This window comes from Esox lucius, chromosome 19 (assembly GCF_011004845.1).
Source record: "Esox lucius isolate fEsoLuc1 chromosome 19, fEsoLuc1.pri, whole genome shotgun sequence".
NCBI lineage: Eukaryota > Metazoa > Chordata > Actinopteri > Esociformes > Esocidae > Esox > Esox lucius.
This window is the reverse complement of record NC_047587.1, coordinates 2,623,012-2,645,521: the sequence shown is the minus strand read 5'-3', so window position 1 is coordinate 2,645,521 and position 22,510 is coordinate 2,623,012. Positions and strand designations below refer to the sequence as shown.

General features: G+C 44.7%; 1 protein-coding gene across 1 annotated transcript; it reads right to left on the bottom strand.

Moving 5' to 3' along the window:
- Nucleotides 1-189: 189 nt before the first annotated feature.
- pidd1 (p53-induced death domain protein 1) lies at nucleotides 190-20,360 on the bottom strand. The gene is made up of 15 exons (XM_029115064.2): nucleotides 19,927-20,360; nucleotides 19,200-19,613; nucleotides 16,929-17,081; nucleotides 16,763-16,814; nucleotides 16,116-16,317; nucleotides 15,398-15,547; nucleotides 14,902-15,075; nucleotides 14,218-14,365; nucleotides 13,225-13,360; nucleotides 10,978-11,128; nucleotides 10,543-10,666; nucleotides 9,807-9,922; nucleotides 6,890-6,997; nucleotides 5,286-5,467; nucleotides 190-1,139 (listed from the first exon to the last, which is right to left on the bottom strand). The coding sequence occupies exons 1-15, from the start codon at nucleotides 20,288-20,290 to the stop codon at nucleotides 893-895; spliced, it is 2,721 nt and encodes a 906-aa protein (XP_028970897.2). The 5' UTR covers nucleotides 20,291-20,360; the 3' UTR covers nucleotides 190-892.
- Nucleotides 20,361-22,510: the final 2,150 nt, after the last annotated feature.

Below are 22,510 nucleotides of genomic sequence, written 5' to 3'. Positions count from 1 at the left end.
ATTTAGATAAAGACGCCATCGACTGAATAGAAAAGAACAGAATGTGAAATAAACAACAGAGTAGAAAGTCAAATAATACGCATAACACAGCACTTGAAGCTGATTCCTTTTATAAATAAAAACGTTTTACAAATGTAATAAATTATTATAATAAAACAATCTAATTAGATATTTACAGTGAATCATCACCATGATTTCCATACAAAATATTTTCAGTAAAAATGCATATTATACAGCTAAATAAGAGATATAAATCTCTTAGACAGAACACCCCACTGTGACATACCATAAGGAGTAAATCACTTCACAGTTCAGTTCAGCGACAACAGGCATTCAAGTAAAAAGGCCTGCTCAGGTGATTTCAACATTTCATATACAGTCAAGATGGCTGCACAAAGTCCATGAAGGTGAATAGGCAGACCTAAAAAGCCTATCGATGGCATGATAAATATTCCAGCCACACATTCAGTTGTCCTTTCTCTACACGCTCCAGTACTTTGGGCGTCGATTGATCAGCGAGCTGAGAGGATGGTGGCTGCTGAGCGTGTCACGGCCCTCTCAGGGCAGGCCCGGACGACATGCAGATCCAGGTCACCCGTGGGGATCACCAGCTGCCAGTCCCAAATGGGCCCCCATCTCTCCAGCCGGGCAGGACTGGAGCTACGGCCTCGGATGCTCGGTGTCTTGTGACTTGGCAGCTGAGTTTGTCAGTGGTTTTTCAAGTTCCTGCCTGAGGCTCCACACTGAGCTTGTTGCTCCACTAAGTTCAGGCTCCGCCTCCTGTTCAACTGACCCCGCCCCCCCCATTTGGTTCAGACTCCTCCCTACCAACTAGAGGGAGGGGCCGGGTCAGTGGGTTCTGTCAGAAGAAGGTGTGTCAGTTGTTTCAGTCTTAAGGTGGAGCTGTGCGGTCAGCTGGAAGCTCCTCCTCCTCCAGTCCCACTCTCCTCAGGGACTCCTTATACTTCCTGGTCCCCAGACGCACTATGTCGTTAATCTCTTCGGCCAGGTCGGTCCTTCCACTCTTCATCATGGCCTCTACCAACTGAGGCACAGCTCCAGAACCCCCGGCAGACCCATGCTGCTGGCCCCGGGCCCAGTGGAACAGCATCTCCAGAACCATGGCTCCAAGATCATCTCTGCAGGAGATGGGGGGGGGGGGGGGGGGGGGGGGGGACACAGAGGGAAAGGGAGAGAGGAGAGAGAAAGGAAGATATGATGTGAAATCAGTGACTGCATGAGAAATGGCAAAGTAATTAAATGAATGAGACAAGATGCTCAGGTTCATTCAAGTTTTTCTGTTTCTTAGGGCAAACATGTCTCCATTGGCATCTGCATCCATACATATTAATCACACAGAAATAATCCTCTGCAGACCTTAGAAAAGACACAAATAGAATGAGATAAAGAGAGAAAGAAAGATTGAAAAAGGAAGAGATAGAGAAGACAGGTGAGATTGGTTGTGGACAGGTTTATAGAACACACCTTCATAGAACACACCTTTATAGAACACACCTTCATAGAACACACCTTCATAGAACACACCTTTATAGAACACACCTTCATAGAACACACCTTTATAGAACACACCTTCATAGAACACACCTTCATAGAACACACCTTTATAGAACACACCTTTATAGAACACACCTTCATAGAACACACCTTTATAGAACACACCTTTTTAGAACACACCTTTATAGAACACACTTTATAGAACACACCTTTTTAGAACACACCTTTTTAGAACACACCTTTTTAGAACACACTTTATAGAACAAACCTTTTTAGAACACACCCTTTTAGAACACACCTTTTTAGAACACACCTTTTTAGAACAAACCTTTTTACAACAAACCTTTTTAGAACACACCTTTATAGAACAAACCTTTTTAGAACAATGTAGGGAGGGAGAGGGGGGTGTTAGTGATGTAGGGAGGGAGAGGGGGTGTTGGAGGGGGAGGAGTTAGTGATGTAGGGAGGGAGAGGGGGGTGTTGGAGGGGGAGGAGTTAGTGATGTAGGGAGGGAGAGGGGGGTGTTGGAGGGGGAGGAGTTAGTGATGTATGGAGGGAGAGGGGGGAGTTGGAGGGGGAGGAGTTAGTGATGCAGGGAGGGAGAGGGGGGAGTTAGTGATGTAGGGAGGGAGAGGGGGGAGTTAGTGATGTAGGGAGGGAGAGGGGGGAGTTAGTGATGTAGGGAGGGAGAGGGGGGTGTTGGAGGAGGAGGAGTTAGTGATGTAGGGAGGGAGAGGGGGGAGTTGGAGGGGGAGGAGTTAGTGATGTAGGGAGGAGTTAAAGAGAGACAGCTGAGCATCAGTCTATGCATGTAATCTCCTGTAGTGTCCCAGATGGCTTGAAGAGTCAGTGAATGACAGAAAAAAAGATATCTGTTGCTGCATGTCTCCATATTTCACAGTACCCTTCCATTCCTCCATCTCTTTCTCTCTCTTTCCTCCACCTCTTTCTCTCTCCCATTCCTCCATCTCTCTCTCATTCCTTCATCTCTTTCTCTCTCTCATTCCTCCATCTCTCTCTCATTCCTCCATCTATTTCTCTCATTCCTCCATCTCTCTCTCTCATTCCTCCATCTATTTCTCTCATTCCTCCATCTCTCTCTCTCATTCCTCCATCTATTTCTCTCATTCCCCCATCTCTCTCTCTCTCATTCCTCCATCTCTCTCTCTCATTCCTCCATCTCTCTCTCTCATTCCTCCATCTCTCTCTCTCATTCCTCCATCTCTCTCTCATTCCTCCATCTCTCTCTCTCATTCCTCCATCTCTCTCTCATTCCTCCATCTCTCTCTCTCATTCCTCCATCTCTCTCTCTCATTCCTCCATCTCTCTCTCTCATTCCTCCATCTCTCTCACTCATTCCTCCATCTCTCTCTCATTCCTCCATCTCTCTCTCTCATTCCTCCATCTCTCTCTCTCATTCCTCCATCTCTCTCTCTCATTCCTCCATCTATTTCTCTCATTCCTCCATCTCTCTCTCTCTCCAGTTCCCCTCCCTCTCTATTCAGGCTGCTATCACATGACATCTTCCTGTCAGTATTCCAGCTCTTCTTTTCCCACCAGGGAAAACCAGAGTGGTGTAGGACTGTTAATGTGCCTTCAAGAACACTGTGTCTTCCTCTTATCCAGAAACACTAAAACCGGCACAGAGAACACATCCTTGCATATCTGAATCCCTCTGTTCAGGACAAAACCCTTGTGGATTTACTGCAATGTGCTGCTTGTTTTATGAAGACATTATGGAGGGGTTATGAAGTCCTCATATAGCTAGATAGGTACCCTCCACAATTAAGTGTATCATGATGATGTTTGAGTTTAGCTAGTTAATCTTGGCTCATATTAACCCAAAACAACCAGATTCATTAATGGTGTTGTTAAAAACAATGAGCAAATGATGATTCAAGATCATCTAATTTAACTGAACCAAATATTTCTGAATCACCTAACGCATCATAACCACATGATTCAAAATCATCGAATGCACCTTAACCACATTATTCAGAATCATCTAAAGCACCTTAACCACTAGATTCCAAATCATCTAATGCACCTTAAACACATGCTTCAGGATAATCTACTGCACCATAACCACCTGATTCAGAATCATCTACTGCACCATAACCACCTGATTCAGAATCATCTACTGCACCATAACCACCTGATTCAGAATCATCTACAGCACCATAACCACCTGATTCAGAATCATCTACTGCACCATAACCACCTGATTCAGAATCATCTACTGCACCATAACCACCTGATTCAGAATCAACTAATCCATGTCAGGGTCACAATACTTGGTGATTACTTTTACATTAAAATTATCAAAATAAAATGTATGGAATTACAACCCTGTTTCCCAAATAGTTGGGATGCTGCGTAAAAAGCAAATAAAAGCAGAATGCAATCATGTGCAAACAAATTATCCTTATATTTAATTGAAAACAGTACAAAGACAAGATATCAAATGTTGAAAATGATGCCAGCAACACATTTAAAAAAAAAAGTGGGCATGTTTACCACTGTGTTGCAATTATTAATTTAATAATGCGCTAAATGTTTTCAATGGGTGACAGGTCTGGACTGCAGGCAGGCCAGTTTAGCACCCAGACTCTTTTACTACATAGCCATGCTGTTGTAATACATGCAGAATGTGGTTTGGCATTGTCTTGGTGAAATAAGCAAGGTCTTCTCTGAAAAAGATGTTATCTGTATGGCAGCATATGTTTCTCCAAAACCTGTATATATTGTTCAGCATTAATTGTGCCTTGGCAGATGTGCAAGTCACCCATGCCATGTGCACTAATGCACCCCCATACCATCACGTGTGAGATTTGCCTGTGCAGTCTTTCACAGAGTGGTGAACCCCTCCCCATCTCAACTTCTGAAAGACTCTTCCTGTCTGGGATGCTCTTTTTATACTCAATCATGTTACTGATTGATGCCAATTAACCTAATTAGTTGCAAAATGTTCCACCAGGTATTTTTTTGCATTACACAATTTCTCCTGTCTTTTGGTCCCTCTGTCCCAGCTTTTTTGAACCGTCTTGATGGCATCAAATTCAAAGTGGTCATATATTTTCCAAGAAACAATAATATTTCTCAGTTTCAACATTTGATGTTTTCTTTGTACCATTTTCTACTGAATATATTTTGTTTATATGATTAGCACAGGATTGCATTCTATTTTTCTTTACATTTTACACAGCGTCCCAACATTTTTTGGAAACAGGGTTGTACCACAAAATATTTGTATTTACTTAAATATTAACTTTTCCTCATAATACAACACACACTCCTATGTGGGTGTCATTATGCTGACCTGTACTTGTACTGAATGCGTTCTAGTGTCATTATGCTGACCTGTACTTGTACTGAATGCGTTCTAGTGTCATTATGCTGACCTGTACTTGTACTGAATGCGTTCTAGTGTCATTATGCTGACCTGTACTTGTACTGAATGCGTTCTAGTGTCATTATGCTGACCTGTGCTTGTACTGAATGCGTTCTAGTGTCATTATGCTGACCTGTACTTGTACTGAATGCGTTCTAGTGTCATTATGCTGACCTGTACTTGTACTGAATGCGTTGTAGTGTCATCATGCTGACCTGTACTTGTACTGAATGCGTTGTAGTGTCATCATGCTGACCTGTACTTGTACTGAATGCGTTCTAGTGTCATTATGCTGACCTGTACTTGTACTGAATGCGTTCTAGTGTCATTATGCTGACCTGTACTTGTACTGAATGCGTACTAATGTCATTATGCTGACCTGTACTTGTACTGAATGCGTTCTAGCTCCTGGTAGCTGAGTCCCAGGTTGATGCCGATGGACCTCCAGTCCTGTCCGACCTGCAGGGAGATGGCTAGCAGGTTGGCCTCAGTCAGGTAGCCGCTCTCTGGGTCGCCAAGGTTCAGAGGAGGGTACTCAAGGCCAGGGTCATAGTTACTACCCTGGGTGGAGGAGAGATACTCAGAATGAGGAACGAATGAGGACAGAGGCACAATGATGAGGAGAGAAACAGAGTGATGAGGTCAGAAGGAGGAGAAAAACAAAGTGATGAGGTCAGAGGGAGGAGAGAAACAGAGTGATGAGGTCAGAAGGAGGTGGAGAGAAACAGAGTGATGAGGTCAGAAAGAGGAGGAGAGAAACAGAGTGGAGGTCAGGAGGAGGAAACAGAGTGATGAGGTCAGAGGGAAGAGATAAACAGAATGATGAGTTCAGAAGGAGGAGAGAAACAGAGTGATGAGGTCAGAAGTAGGAGGAGAGAAACAGAGTGATGAGGTCAGAAGTAGGAGGAGAGAAACAGAGTGATGAGGTCAGAAGGAGGAGGAGAGAAACAGAGTGATGAGATCAGAAAGAGGTGGAGAGAAACAGAGTGATGAGGTCAGAAGGAGGAGGAGAGAAACAGAGTGATGAGATCAGAAAGAGGTGGAGAGAAACAGAGTGATGAGGTCAGAAAGAGGTGCAGAGAAACAGAGTGATGAGGTCAGAAAGAGGTGGAGAGAAACAGAGTGGTGAGGTCAGAAGTGAGTCTTAGTTGCCCAGGCTCAGAGGACACTAGGCTGCTCTCCAGATATACAGGCATAGTTACTGTAACATGAACCACGTTACAGTAAAAAACACAACTATGCCAGGATTCAAACACACAGAATCTACTTCTCATTTGTGATTTGCGATAAGACATATTAGTTTGAACAAATATCTGCAGTGAACCACTCCATTCATTTAGGCAAACATATGGAAATGGCCTTGAGAAGTTTACTGCTCAGAACAGATCACTGGACATGGTTTGAGCCAGATTGAAAAGGATAAGGAGGAATGTATCATAGTTACAGAGATTAAATTACACAAATGGACAGAGCTTAAATTGTGATTCAGCATTTTGATTTTTTTATTCATCACCTCTGTTTCTGTGAAAAGCTGACGGATGTGGCCAAAGAAATTTAACCACTCTAAAATTCATTGACAGAGCTACAGTGCTATAAACTAAACACATCGTTTGAACCTTGTTTTGAGACTGCAGAATGTTTGTTTATGTTTACTTATTTTACAAACATTGGACAAAGATTGTAGTAGAGGAATTGTAGATGTTTATATGTTAGGTTCTGCTAGGGTAAAACAGTTAAACTCATGACACTTGCCTCAACAGATGTTGAAGTTCATTTCTTCAGACTTAGTACTGGGTACACCTGCCTGTTGCTTATCTTCCTAAATAACTACATTGTTACCATGGGAACAGCCGACTACGGTCGCATACGAATTGGTCACTGAATTCAAAACCTGTAGTTAGAAATAAGCTTTTTCTAAAGGAAAAAAGAGAGATGTCGCTTTAGTAAAAAAGCTAGGATTTCTAAATAAAGAGTTAGTCTTACAGGTAGTTTGAGTGGTAAAGTGGCCAACCATTGACTGTCATGCCCTTTCCTCTTTCTGGCCACTTCCTCTGGAAGGTCACTAGGCACCTCCCCTCGATAGAAGGACACCTGGAGAGAGAAGGGTGAGCATTTTACTATACATTACTATACGGTATCCACTGATGTTAACCTGGCACTTTACTATACATTACTATACGGTTTCCACTGATGTTAACCTGGCACTTTACTATACATTACTATACGGTATCCACTGATGTTAACCTGGCACTTTACTATACATTACTATACGGTTTCCACTGATGTTAACCTGGCACTTTACTATACATTACTATACGGTATCCACTGATGTTAACCTGGCACTTTACTATACATTACTATACGGTTTCCACTGATGTTAACCTGGCACTTTACTATACATTACTATACGGTATCCACTGATGTTAACCTGGCACTTTACTATACATTACTATACGGTTTCCACTGATGTTAACCTGGCACTTTACTATACATTACTATACGGTATCCACTGATGTTAACCTGGCACTTTACTATACATTACTATACGGTTTCCACTGATGTTAACCTGGCACTTTACTATACATTACTATACGGTTTCCACTGATGTTAACCTGGCACTTTACTATACATTACTATACGGTATCCACTGATGTTAACCTGGCACTTTACTATACATTACTATACGGTTTCCACTGATGTTAACCTGGCACTTTACTATACATTACTATACGGTATCCACTGATGTTAACCTGGCACTTTACTATACATTACTATACGGTATCCACTGATGTTAACCTGGCACTTTACTATACATTACTATACGGTATCCACTGATGTTAACCTGGCACTTTACTATACATTACTATACGGTTTCCACTGATGTTAACCTGGCACTTTACTATACATTACTATACGGTATCCACTGATGTTAACCTGGCACTTTACTATACATTACTATACGGTTTCCACTGATGTTAACCTGGCACTTTACTATACATTACTATACGGTTTCCACTGATGTTAACCTGGCACTTTACTATACATTACTATACGGTATCCACTGATGTTAACCTGGCACTTTACTATACATTACTATACGGTTTCCACTGATGTTAACCTGGCACTTTACTATACATTACTATACGGTTTCCACTGATGTTAACCTGGCACTTTACTATACATTACTATACGGTTTCCACTGATGTTAACCTGGCACTTTACTATACATTACTATACGGTATCCACTGATGTTAACCTGGCATTTTACTATACATTACTATACGGTATCCACTGATGTTAACCTGGCACTTTACTATACATTACTATACGGTTTCCACTGATGTTAACCTGGCACTTTACTATACATTACTATACGGTTTCCACTGATGTTAACCTGGCACTTTACTATACATTACTATACGGTTTCCACTGATGTTAACCTGGCACTTTACTATACATTACTATACGGTATCCACTGATGTTAACCTGGCACTTTACTATACATTACTATACGGTTTCCACTGATGTTAACCTGGCACTTTACTATACATTACTATACGGTTTCCACTGATGTTAACCTGGCACTTTACTATACATTACTATACGGTTTCCACTGATGTTAACCTGGCACTTTACTATACATTACTATACGGTTTCCACTGATGTTAACCTGGCACTTTACTATACATTACTATACGGTTTCCACTGATGTTAACCTGGCACTTTACTATACATTACTATACGGTTTCCACTGATGTTAACCTGGCACTTTACTATACATTACTATACGGTTTCCACTGATGTTAACCTGGCACTTTACTATACATTACTATACGGTTTCCACTGATGTTAACCTGGCACTTTACTATACATTACTATACGGTTTCCACTGATGTTAACCTGGCACTTTACTATACATTACTATACGGTTTCCACTGATGTTAACCTGGCACTTTACTATACATTACTATACGGTTTCCACTGATGTTAACCTGGCATTTTACAGTGCTGTTACCACTGGTATTAATTTGGTATTTACAGTAATGTTTCCACTAGTATCATTCTGGTAATTACAGTACTGTCTCCACTGGCATTATACAGTACGGTTTCTACTGGTATTAATCTGGTATTTACGATACTGTTTCTACTGCTGTTGGTCTTTTATTTACAGTACTGTTTCCACTGGTATTATCTGGTATTTACAGTACTGTTTCCACTGGTATTATCTGGTATTTACAGTACTGTTTCCACTGGTATTATCTGGTTCATAAGTCAAAAGATGAACTTCCGGATTAGAGTCAACATTATAATTGTTTACAAAGTGTTTATCTATAACAGTTGTTTGATCAAAGTTATACAAATTCTACAAAATCTGTGTGGTGTTTTAGATGTTACCTGCCCCCTGATGGCCCCTCCTGTCTCTGTATGGTGTTCTAGATGTTACATGGTCCCTGGCCCCTGACGGGTCCCTCCTGTCTCTGTGTAGTGTTTTAGATGTTACATGGTCCCTGGACCCTGACGGGTCCCTCCTGTCTCTGTGTAGTGTTTTAGATGTTACATGGTCCCTGGACCCTGACGGGTCCCTCCTGTCTCTGTGTAGTGTTTTAGATGTTACATGGTCCCTGGCCCCTGATGGGCCCCTCCTGTCTCTGTATGGTGTTCTAGATGTTACATGGTCCCTGGCCCCTGACGGGTCCCTCCTGTCTCTGTGTAGTGTTTTAGATGTTACATGGTCCCTGGACCCTGACGGGTCCCTCCTGTCTCTGTGTAGTGTTTTAGATGTTACATGGTCCCTGGACCCTGACGGGTCCCTCCTGTCTCTGTGTAGTGTTTTAGATGTTACATGGTCCCTGGCCCCTGATGGGCCCCTCCTGTCTCTGTATGGTGTTCTAGATGTTACCTGCCCCCTGACAGGCCCCTCCTGTCTCTGTGTTGGGCTGATGTACACCTCTTTGAGGTTCTTCATACATGAGTAGAACACAAAGGACAGCCTTCCTTCTGAACAGTCTGGTCTGTCTGGGAGAGAAAGGACAGATTAAACAGGATTATTATGGGATGGGATGAGCAACTGGTGGACTGACGAAACACAGTCTAACGGGCGCACTGATGACACACTCAGCACACAGACTGATGACACACTCAGCACACAGACTGATGACACACTCAGCACACAGACTGATGACACACTCAGCACACAGACTGATGACACACTCAGCACACAGACTGATGACACACTCAGCACACAGACTGATGACACACTCAGCACACAGACTGATGACACACTCAGCACACAGACTGATGACACACTCAGCACACAGACTGATGACACACTCAGCACACAGACTGATGACACACTCAGCACACAGACTGATGACACACTCAGCACACAGACTGATGACACACTCAGCACACAGACTGATGACACACTCAGCACACAGACTGATGACACACTCAGCACACAGACTGATGACACACTCAGCACACAGACTGATGACACACTCAGCACACAGACTGATGACACACTCAGCACACAGACTGATGACACACTCAGCACACAGATCCAAATATAGAAATACCGCTCGCGTCTCTCAGACCCGCGTGTCCGCCGGGAACACGACCCAGGAGGTGTGACATACCTGCGGAGATGTCCAGGCCCCTCTCGAAGCCGGCGAAGAACTGCTCTCCCTCCAACAGGTCGCAGAGATCCGAGGGTTGGGGTCCATCGTACCGGTCTGACAGGGCAGCCACCCTGCTGTCCACCTGCAACACACACGGTGATGGATGTCTGCAGGGATTTCCAATGAAAACCAGGGAATCAGGAGAAAATAACTAGTGAATCCGGAATACTCCAGCCAAGTTCCTGGAATTCTGCCACCAGGTTAAACACAAGTACTGTATGTCAGAACAGACCCAGTAGACACTGTAGCATTCCTGCAGCGGTACCATTTCCTGGTTGGAAAAGGTTCACCGTCCTCCAACAGAGTAACCTTAACCATACTGTCAAAAGGAAACATGTCCTGGGACAAACCAAACAGCCGCCATGACATGAGAAAGACGACCCGGTTCTGTACCTTGTCAGCGGGCAGGCACTGCAGCAGAACCTGTCGGGGATCCGCCTTCCTCTGCAGGACCAAGAACTGGACCCGGAACTGCTTCAGTTTCTGATAGACTCTCCGGACCATGCCACTCACACAGCGCTGGGTGGTGTACCAGAGCCAGTACCTAGGACAGACGAGGCATGGAGGTGTCACGGATGTATCATGGAGGTGTCACAGAGGTGTCATGGAGGTATTATGGAGGTATCAAGGAGGTACCCTGTGCTCCACCAACTTTTAATTCGACAGAGATTTCACTCTCTGCTAATTATTATTTTTTTCTTCTTCCGCTTATCCAGGGCCGGGTCGCGGGGGCAGCAGTCTAAGCAGAGATGCCCAGACTTCCCTCTCCCCAGACACTTCCTCCAGCTCTTCCGGGGGGACACAGAGGCGTTCCCAGGCCAGCCGGGAGACAGCCCGGTGGGACTGGCCCGGAACACCTTCCCGGGAAGGCGTCCAGGAGGCATCTGGAACAGATGCCCAAGCCACCTCAGCTGACCCCTCTCGATGTGGAGGAGCAGCGGCTCTACTCCAAGCTCCTCCCGGGTGACCGAGCTTCTCACCCTATCTCTAAGGGATCGCCCGGCCACCCTGCGGAGAAAGCTCATTTCGGCCGCCTGTATCCGGGATCTTGTCCTTTCGGTCATGACCCAAAGCTCATGACCATAGGTGAGAGTAGGAACGTAGATTGACCGGTAAATCGAGAGCTTCGCCTTGCGGCTCAGCTCTTTCTTCACCACGTGTGATGGCAATTTCTAAAATCCAAGTAATTCTATGAAAATGGTAGGTAAGACAGGAGAAATCAATTGCGCAATAAACGGTTTTAATCTTGCTTGCAAGGAGAAAGTATACAGGTTACAAAGTAACAGTGGATAGTCTCTAAATAAAACATCATTTCGACAGTATTTATTACATAGGAAAAAGGGATGTGGTAAGATCTGTTTCATGTCAATCAAACACCTTTCCCTTTGTTCTATCACACAAGTCAAATGCTATCTTCCCCCACCTTATCCTTCCTGCCATAATGTTTACTGTAGTGTTTACCCAAAGGGGCCAACTGGCCTTACTGCCCCCTGTTGTATCTTCTCCTATCCTGTCCTAAAACCCATTGATCTCCATGTGGACAGACAATAGATGCCCCCTATGCAAATACCAGATCCCACACATTCCTCTACCTATCTTAAAAGTGGGACTCAGTCCTTTACTCAGTTAGAATACATTGTGCATAGAAATTTCCACAACACCACGACAGACCGATACATCGTCTGCATTACTGCATAAGCTGCACCGATCCGTCTGTCAATCTCCCGTTCCATCCTTCCCTCACTCGTGAACATGACCCCTAGACACTCATCCCAACCGCTTCACACTCGGCTGCAAACCGTCCCAGTGCATGCTGAAGGTCCTGGTTTCAAGGGGCCAACACAACAACATCATTCGCGAAGAGCAAAGACGAAATCGTGTGGTTCCCAAACCTGACACCCTCCGGCCCCTGGCTGCGCCTAGAAATTCTGTCCATAAAAATTATGAACAGAACCGGCAACAAAGGGCAGCCCTGCCGGAGTCCAAAATGCACTGGGAACATGTCTGACTTACTGCCGGCAATGCGAACCAAGCTCCTGCTTCAGGGACCCGACAGCCCTTAGCAAAGGACCCAGGACCCCATACTCCCGAAGCATACGACTATTCATACGACTCATCTCTGCTAATCGACTATTCAAAATTGAAAATGTATTTTTTTTTTACACTTTTGTTACTACCTGCTGAATTGTTGGACAGTTAGTCAAAAGTAGGTCAAATAAGAGGAGCACAACGTACAGCTACAATCTTTGGCCACAAGTTTATATGCAAAAAAAATGCTAAGCGGATAAATGAAAAGGGATGTTTGACATTAGGCAAATCTTATTAGAAAATAACTGATTACGCTAGACCTCATTACGCTAGACCTCATTAGGCTATACCTCATTACGATAGACCAAATTAGGATAGGCCGAATTAGGATATACCTCATTACGCTGGACCTCATTAGGCATGACCTCATTAGGTTAGACCTCATTACAATACCAATTCTGAAAACATGCATGATAAAACAATAATTTGTATTTGGTGTGTAGCACCACATATCACTTCACCACCTGAAGTGTTTGTCGTAGACGATGAAGGTGGCAACAGGTTACTACGGGTTATGACTGGGTATCACAGGTTACGACCACAAACACTCACCAGGAGAAGTGTGTGATGTAGAAGATGGCGTAGAGGTGCGTGACGTGGAGGGTCACCTGGGAGGTGATGTCCGTCCAGGAGAGGGCACTGGGGTCTCCATGGAGCAGGTACAGACAGGAGAGGTCAACGGTGTGACCTGGAGGGGTACAACGAGCAGGTAGAGACAGGAGAGGTCAACGGTGTGACCTGGAGGGGGACATTAAGCAGGTACAGACAGGAGAGGTCAACGGTGTGACCTGGAGGGGGACATTAAGCAGGTACAGACAGGAGAGGTCAACGGTGTGACCTGGAGGGGGACATTAAGCAGGTACAGACAGGAGAGGTCAACGGTGTGACCTGGAGGGGGACATTAAGCAGGTACAGACAGGAGAGGTCAACGGTGTGGCCTGGAGGGGGACATTAAGCATGTAGAGACAGGAGGGGTCAACAGTGTGACCTGGAGGGGGACATTAAGCAGGTAGAGACAGGAGGGGTCAACAGTGTGACCTGGAGGGGGACATTAAGCAGGTAGAGACAGGAGGGGTCAACGGTGTGACCTGGAGGGGGACATTAAGCAGGTAGAGACAGGAGGGGTCAACAGTGTGACCTGAAAGGGGACATTAAGCAGGTAGAGACAGGAGGGGTCAATAGTGTGAACTGGAGGGGGACATTAAGCAGGTAGAGACAGGATGGGTCAACAGTGTGACCTGGAGGGGGACATTAAGCAGGTAGAGACAGGAGGGGTCAACAGTGTGACCTGAAGGGGGACATTAAGCAGGTAGAGACAGGAGGGGTCAACAGTGTGACCTGAAGGGGGACATACAAGCAGCCATGGAGCCTGTCAGGAACAGGCATAACAATCTGGCTGAAGGTAATCCACCCAGTCTGGGTGGTGTTTTAGTCAGACACAAGGGGAACTGTGGGACCATTAATCTTGATCAGATGATCAGAGTGGTTACTTGGGATGTGAGGAAATGCAGGATGGGAAATCTGTGCAGTCAACCGGCATATTACCTGTGAGTCCGCTTGGCAGGGGGACCTGCACTCTGATTGGCTGGAGGAACTGCATGCTGGGACTCTGAGAGAGGCAGAGCAGAGGACTGACGCTGGCCTGAGGGTCTCCACTCAGCACCTGAACCTCCGTGACAGACACCTGCAACACCTACACACAGGGGTTAGTGTTGGGTTAGGGGAAATGTATAGTTAGAGTTCAGTTACTGTTGGTTAGAATTAGTGTTATTGTTGGGTTAGTGTTTGGTCAGTGTTGAGTTAGTGTTATTGTTGGGTTAGTGTTTGGTCAGTGTTGTGTTAGTGTTATTGTTGTGTTAGTGTTTGGTCAGTGTTGTGTTAGTGTTGGGTTAGTGTTTGGTCAGTGTTGTGTTAGTGTTATTGTTGGGTTAGTGTTTGGTCAGTGTTGTGTTAGTGTTATTGTTGTGTTAGTGTTTGGTCAGTGTTGTGTTAGTGTTGGGTTAGTGTTTGGTCAGTGTTGTGTTAGTGTTATTGTTGTGTTAGTGTTTGGTCAGTGTTGTGTTAGTGTTGGGTTAGTGTTTGGTCAGTGTTGAGTTAGTGTTATTGTTGGGTTAGTGTTTGGTCAGTGTTGTGTTATTGTTGGGTCAGTGTTTGGTCAGTGTTGTGTTAGTGTTATTGTTGGGTTAATGTTTGGTCAGTGTTGAGGGTGATATGAGAACTGGCATTTACCTGTAAGGTGATGATGCGGGTCTGGTCAGTTGAGTCTGGGGGAAAGGAGAGTTTGATGCCTGGGTCAGATCGAGACACCAACAGCGCCCCCTCTGATGTCAAAGAGCAACTGTCCCTCACAGGACGACCCACAGCCACAAACCAGGAGAATTGGTCGACTGAGACACAGGCCAGCTGCAGAACACCGCAGAGAGAAAGACAGGGACAGGTTTGCTTGGGGTACATGGATAACTGAGTTTAGGATCATAAAGATGTCCTTACTCATGCACTCCACCCAGCCCACACTTTCAGTGGGTTTGAGAACAGTCCCTGTAGTTTCCTATTGAAACCATTAAGTAGGAAGGACGGCATTTGAGGGGGAGGGAACACAGACCTGGTTCCATTCTAAAGTTAAGTGACGGGAGACCCAATGCTGGCCTCCAGATCAGCCTCCAAGATGGCCACCGTGTCCCTGACACAAACACAACAGGTGTTAAGGTAGTGTTGGGTTCTGTACCCGGGCTGGTCTTCCTCCGGGACGGCTGCTGTGTCTTGGACTCCCCCTCCTGGTCACCGTGGGTAGTGTAGTCCACAGCTGCCCATCAAACCTCCTCACCACCACCTCTCCTCTCCTGGACCGATGGTACGGCACACAGACCTCCACTGGCTGGGGGGTGAAAACATTTACATGCCAGTTGAAGTCATTATGGAATCCTCTCATACATGTTTTTATTCCAGTGCTTTTAGAGGTATATTTATCACCTCAAAGGTGTTATCATAAACGTGCGCTGATATTTCGGTAAATGTTGCTTGCAATTTCTTATTTTGGTAAATGCACCCTTTCAATTTCTGGGATTCTTTAAGCAGGATCAAAATACCAATAACATTGCTTTGCTCAATTAATTCTCGTCCCAAAACAAATTATTTCCTTGTGTGTTGGCAACAGGATACGCCAGTCAGCAGAGCACAATTTGCAGGCACTTTAAAATCCATTAAAGATATTGGGGTGAATATTCAGTCCTTTTAGCGTTGACACCCCTCTCCAGAGCCGCTTACAATACTGAGTGCATAAACTGAACTGGACCCCGGTGGGAAATGAACCCACAACCTCTGCCATTGCAAGCCCCACGCTACAAAGAGAGTTAAACATTCTCTTAATGGGAGGCAAGCTACTGTTTACTAATTTGTATAGAGAAATAATTGAAAGACATGAAATGTCATGACAAACATAATACCTTTTTAAATAAGACCCCATGTGGGAGAAGCTCTAGAGGTTGGCTCAGCAGGAAATCATGCTCCTCTAGCCACACCCACTTCCTGCCTGGCTTACGCTCCACCCACTGCAGTCTGGTGACTGTTGCTAGGCAACCAGGGGGGAACAGAAGCTCTGCTCCCCCTGGGAGAAACACATGACAACCAGACGATGACACACAGAACCTGGGGAGAAAGAAGAACACATATAAATACACAAACACATCACACACATACAAACCCTAACAGTATTTAGTAGTGTTCAGTAACTGTTGAAAAAGTGTGTTCAGTAACTGCGTTGATACTGTGTGTTCAGTACCTGTGTTGAAATAGTGTGTTCAGTACCTGTGTTGATACTGTGTGTTCAGTTACTGTGTTGATACAGTGTGTTCAGTACCTGTGTTGATACAGTGTGTTCAGTACCTGTGTTGATACAGTGTGTTCAGTACTTGTGTTGATACAGTGTGTTCAGTACCTGTGTTGATACAGTGTGTTCAGTACCTGTGTTGATCCAGTGTGTTCAGTACCTGTGTTGATACAGTGTGATCAGTACTTGTGTTGATACAGTGTGTTCAGTACCTGTGTTGATACAGTGTGTTCAGTACCTGTGTTGATACAGTGTGTTCAGTACCTGTGTTGATCCAATCGGAGATGCAGCTCTGGGAGGCATGTTTCAACCGGGTCTGAGAATGGAAAAGGATGTTTAACCAAGTAAGGATTAGTAAACCATTATATAATATTGTACAGGGTGGAAGTGGTCAAGGGCTGAGGGTGAAGGGGTCCCAGGTCATACTCACCAGGTGCAGGTGGCTGTGGCGGTGGGGTCGGAGGTCGTCCCAGGGGATTGTTCCTCAGATCTACCTTCAGCTGAGGCAGTTTGTCCAGGCAGGCAGGCACAACACGAAGGTCATTACTGTGGATCATCAGCTCGCGGAGAGAATGTAGATTTTCTGCAAGGACATCAATCACATGTACAGACTTTCTACAGAGTTATATATACAGACTTACTATGGAGTTATATGTGTAGACTAACTACAGAGTAATATATATATATATATATATATATATATATATATATATATATATATATATATATACACTCACCTAAAGGATTATTAGGAACACCTGTTCAATTTCTCATGAATGCAATTATCTAATCAACAAATCACATGGCAGTTGCTTCAATGCATGTAGGGGTGTGGTCCTGGTCAAGACAATCTCCTGAACTCCAAACTGAATGTCAGAATGGGAAAGAAAGGTGATTTAAGCAATTTTGAGCGTGGCATGGTTGTTGGTGCCAGACGGGCCGGTCTGAGTATTTCACAATCTGCTCAGTTACTGGGATTTTCACGCACAACCATTTCTAGGGTTTACAAAGAATGGTGTGAAAAGGGAAAAACATCCAGTATGCGGCAGTCCTGTGGGCGAAAATGCCTTGTTGATGCTAGAGGTCAGAGGAGAATGGGCCGACTGATTCAAGCTGATAGAAGAGCAGCTTTGACTGAAATAACCACTATATATATATATATATATATATATATATATATATATATATTACTCTGTAGGAAGTCTATACATATAATCAGTAGTAAGTATATATATATATATATACACTTACCTAAAGGATTATTAGGAACACCATACTAATACTGTGTTTGACCCCCTTTCGCCTTCAGAACTGTCTTAATTCTACGTGGCATTGATTCAACAAGGAGCTGAAAGCATTCTTTAGAAATGTTGGCCCATGTTGATAGGATAGCAACTTGCAGTTGATGAAGATTTGTGGGATTCACATCCAGGGCACGAAGCTCCCATTCCACCACATCCCAAAGATGCTCTATTGGGTTGAGATCTGGTGACTGTGGGGGCCATTTCAGTACAGTGAACTCATTTTCATGTTCAAGAAACCAATTTGAAATGATTCGAGCTTTGTGACATGGTGCATTATCCTGCTGGAAGTAGCCATCAGAGGATGGGTACATGGTGGTCATAAAGGGATGGACAATGCTCAGGTAGGCCGTGGCATTTAAACGATGCCCAATCGGCACGAAGGGGTCTAAAGTGTGCCAAGAAAACATCCCCCACACCATTACACCACCACCACCAGCCTGCACAGTGGTAACAAGGCATGATGGATCCATGTTCTCATTCTGTTTATGCCAAATTCTGACTCTACCATCTGAATGTCTCAACAGAAATCGAGACTCATCAGACCAGGCAACATTCTTCCAGTCTTCAGCTGTCCAATTTTGGTGAGCTTATGCAAATTGTAGTCTCTTTTTCCTTTTTGTAGTGGAGATGAGTGGTACCCGGTGGGGTCTTCTGCTGTTGTAGCCCATCCGCCTCAAGGTTGTGCGTGTTGTGGCTTCACAAATGCTTTGCTGCATACCTCGGTTGTAACGAGTGGTTATTTCAGTCAAAGTTGCTGTTCTATCAGCTTGAATCAGTCAGCCCATTCTCCTCTGACCTCTAGCATCAACAAGGCATTTTCGCCCACAGGACTGCCGCATACTGGTTGTTTTTTCCTTTTCACACCATTTTTTGTAAACCCTAGAAATGGTTGTGCGTGAAAATCCCAGTAACTGAGCAGATTATGAAATACTCAGACCGGCCCGTCTGGCACCAACAAACATGCCACGCTCAAAATTGCTTAAATCACCTTTCTTTCCCATTCTGACATTCAGTTTGGAGTTCAGGAGATTGTCTTGACCAGGACCACACCCCTAAATGCATTGAAGCAACTGCCATGTGATTGGTTGATTAGATAATTGCATTAATGAGAAATTGAACAGGTGTTCCTAATAATCCTTTAGGTGAGTGTGTATATATATATATATATATATATATATATATATATATATATATACTTACTACTGATTATATGTATAGACTAACTACAGAGTAATACATATAGACTTAATACAGAGTTATACGAATAGATTTACCACTGAGTTAAACATATAAACTAACAACAGAGGAATATGTATACACTTACTACAGAGTTATCCATGCAATTTAGACCAAATTCCAAGTAAGGCCCTGGGCACCCTCTGAACTCTGACCCTTACCCATGGTCTCAGGGAGCGTCCGTAGCCTGTTATGGGAAAGCTCCAGTTTCAGCAGCTCCTCCAGGTCACCAACTTCCACCGGCAGTGTCTCCAGGAGGTTACAGGACACATCCAGGGTCTGCAGGGTCTTCAGCTGGCCCAGACTGGGGGGGAGGGACACCAGGCCATTCCCCATGACAGAGAGGTAGCGGAGGGCAGGGAGAGGACCGAAGGAGGAGGGCAGAAGGGTGAGGCGGTTGTGACTGAGGAGGAGGGTGGAGAGTAGAGGGAGTGAGAGGAGGCAGGGGGGAAACGATGACAGGCGGTTGAAGGAGAGGTCCAGATGGATGAGGAGAGCGAGGGAGGAGAGGGAGGGGGGAAGAGAGGTGAGGAGGCCAGGAAGAGGGTCACCATGGGTGTCATGGAAACAGTGCCCTAGGTGAAGATGATGAGACGGGGAACCCAGGAAGACACAGGCAAGAGCGAGGGACAAATGTAAAGGAGACGAAAAGACGATTATAAACATGTTAAAACATGACAACATCACAGTCTTCAGTACGATGCAATTATTCTTAAGATCCTATCAACCAACCAATCTATTTGAACCCATTCATTACTAACATGTCAGGATATAAGGATGTCATAAACAACAGTAAGAGCAGTACAACTTAAACGTATGTCTACAACACCACCCACCAGGTCCCACTACTATAACAATATGTGCACAGGGGTCAGAGGTCAATGGTACCTCTAATAGCCAGTGAGCGCAGCTGTGTGAGGTGGGGTAGGATCTCCAGGGCAGCCTCCAGTGCCCTGCCATCCTCCGAGCCCAGACGGAGGTACTGCAGGCCCCTCAAACGACCCGGGACGGAGCTCCACAGCACCGGGAGCACCACCGCTCCACCCCGATACACATCCAGAGTCAGCCGGGTGTCGGTCAGCACCGCACAGAGCTCCACCGACGGGGGCAGCGGAGGGGTGAGTGAGGGCACCGGAGAAGAGGAGGATGAGGAGAGAGCAGGGAGGATGGAGGGAGAGGGGGTCTTTAGGGTGGGGATGGAGGGAGGAAGGATCAAGGGAGAAAAGATGGAGGGAGGAAGCCACGTGTCCATGAGGCTGCTGGATGAAGACGGAGAGATGGAAGGAGGAAGGACAGAGGGAGGAGAGATGGAAGGAGGAAGGACAGAGGGAGGAGAGATGGAAGGAGGAAGGACAGAGGGAGGAGAGATGGAAGGAGGAAGGACAGAGGGAGGAGAGATGGAAGGAGGAAGGACAGAGGGAGGAGAGATGGAAGGAGGAAGGACAGAGGGAGGAGAGATGGAAGGAGAAAGAAAAAAGGGGGAGGGGGTGTAGGTGGGGTGTTCCTCGTCCCTCACTGGGCATTCAAACGCTTTCTCCATCATCTTCATATTTCCTGTCAGAATTCCAGTTTCTTCTTTGTTTCCAACTATTACAACACCAGTGGTTCCTCCCTCAGCCCATTCTTCACCTTCCTCTCCAAGGTGGCAGCTCATCATTTCAACAGGAAGGTTTGTGACACTGTTGTTCTCATTCAGAATAATGTTTCCAATTCTGGAAGGACCCAGCTCCTGTCCTCCTTCTGCTCTCCTGGTTAACACCCCATCATCACCACTGGGGTCTTGATGCTCCTCCTCTCCCTCCTCTTGTTCCCTCCCCCTTATCTCATTCATTTTCTTCCTTCTCTCCATCTCAAATCTCTCTTCCTGCGTGGAAGTTGTTATGGTAAGGGTGTCAAATTGAATTCTCAACACATTTTAATCTTATTCTTTCATCGCTATCTGTCATTCTCTCACTTCCACAGACACCTTCTGCCCCCTGTACTAAGGCATGTTGGGACTTGAGCATCCCAGGACAGTGGCAGAAGAGGCAGATAAGACTGAGGTGACATTGATTGCCCAGCTGGAAAAAGAACAGCTATCTGTCACTATAAGTAAACATGCAGATAACAACGTAACGACAAAAAGCTGTTTATTGAGGTCAAATGTCAAAACAAATATTAATATCAAAATATTAGAATCGTCTTAAAAAATAGGTAAACCGCCAGGTAGCAAACTAAAAACTACAAATTTGTTCGTGCATGTAAATGAAAAGGAAACTACTGCTAGCTAGTCTTATTAGCTTAAACTAGCTAACATTAGCAAAACCGCTTCAATGACACAAAGTTCGCGGAACAAGCTACTATATTGGCAAATAAAGTATACCGTTCAGTTCTGTTTCCGATAACTACAACAACCACTGTCTTTGTTCAATGCAAAATATATCCAGGCATTATAAAGTGGAAGTTTCTGTGTTTCCTGAGTGGTCGTTTCTACACTAGACTTTCAAAAAGATTGTTGTCATCCAGCAGCCGAAGTCAGTGGCCCCGCCAAAGTTTCAACCTAGGGCGGGACATCGGCTCTTAAAGGGACAGTAACACGTTTCTCTCCTACTTTCAACTTTCACCTGCATCAATCTTACTTGCCGTATAATAGAAATGTTACTGTTTCTTAAAATATATCCTAGTTGGTTTGAGACCTGCTGAATCCTTTAGCATATCAGACACTTGGGGAATGCTGGGAATATATTTATAGGTCAGTGCCAGGTTTCCAGATGTTTTCATCCAGGAGTTCTGAAAACCCAGCTGTTCAATACATTTATACTAGCACACCTGATTCACCTTGTCAATTATTCATCCAGCCCTTGACTGTGTGAATCAGATGAGACTCTGATTCAGAGGGTTTAGGGTTTAAATAAAACTGTGAAACGTCTGGGGGTCTCTGAGGAGAGGATGAGGACCCAGATAATCAATAACTGTCAGAAAAGGAAAACAACTGCCAGAGGAGACATGTCTAGGTATAGACAATAATAACGATGTGTCCAATCCCTGAAAGGCTGTCTGGTACTTTCTGCTGGGATAACTTTCACCCGAAAAACTAAAGCCAAAGTGTATCTCATCTGCAGATAGCAGAAGGGTTTTACCTTTATTCAAAACAGAACTGAACTCATTCTGCAAAATAAGGCTTTTGGAACCAAGAAAAAAAACAAATAGAAAAAAATAAAACTGTCTTGATTACCAACAGCAAGCATGTACTGTATGATGTCACATTGAGCGATTAACAACATCAGATAGGTGTTACCGAATGATGTTATAATTACCGCTAAACAACATCAGCCAGGTGTTACTGTATGATGTAACAATGACCAATAAATAACATCAGGCAGGTATTATTGTATGATATCACAATGAGCAATAAACAACAGGCAGTTCTTACTGTATAATACCTGCCTTAGAGTTCTAATTGGTGAATTTCTACCACATGTCACGATGAGCG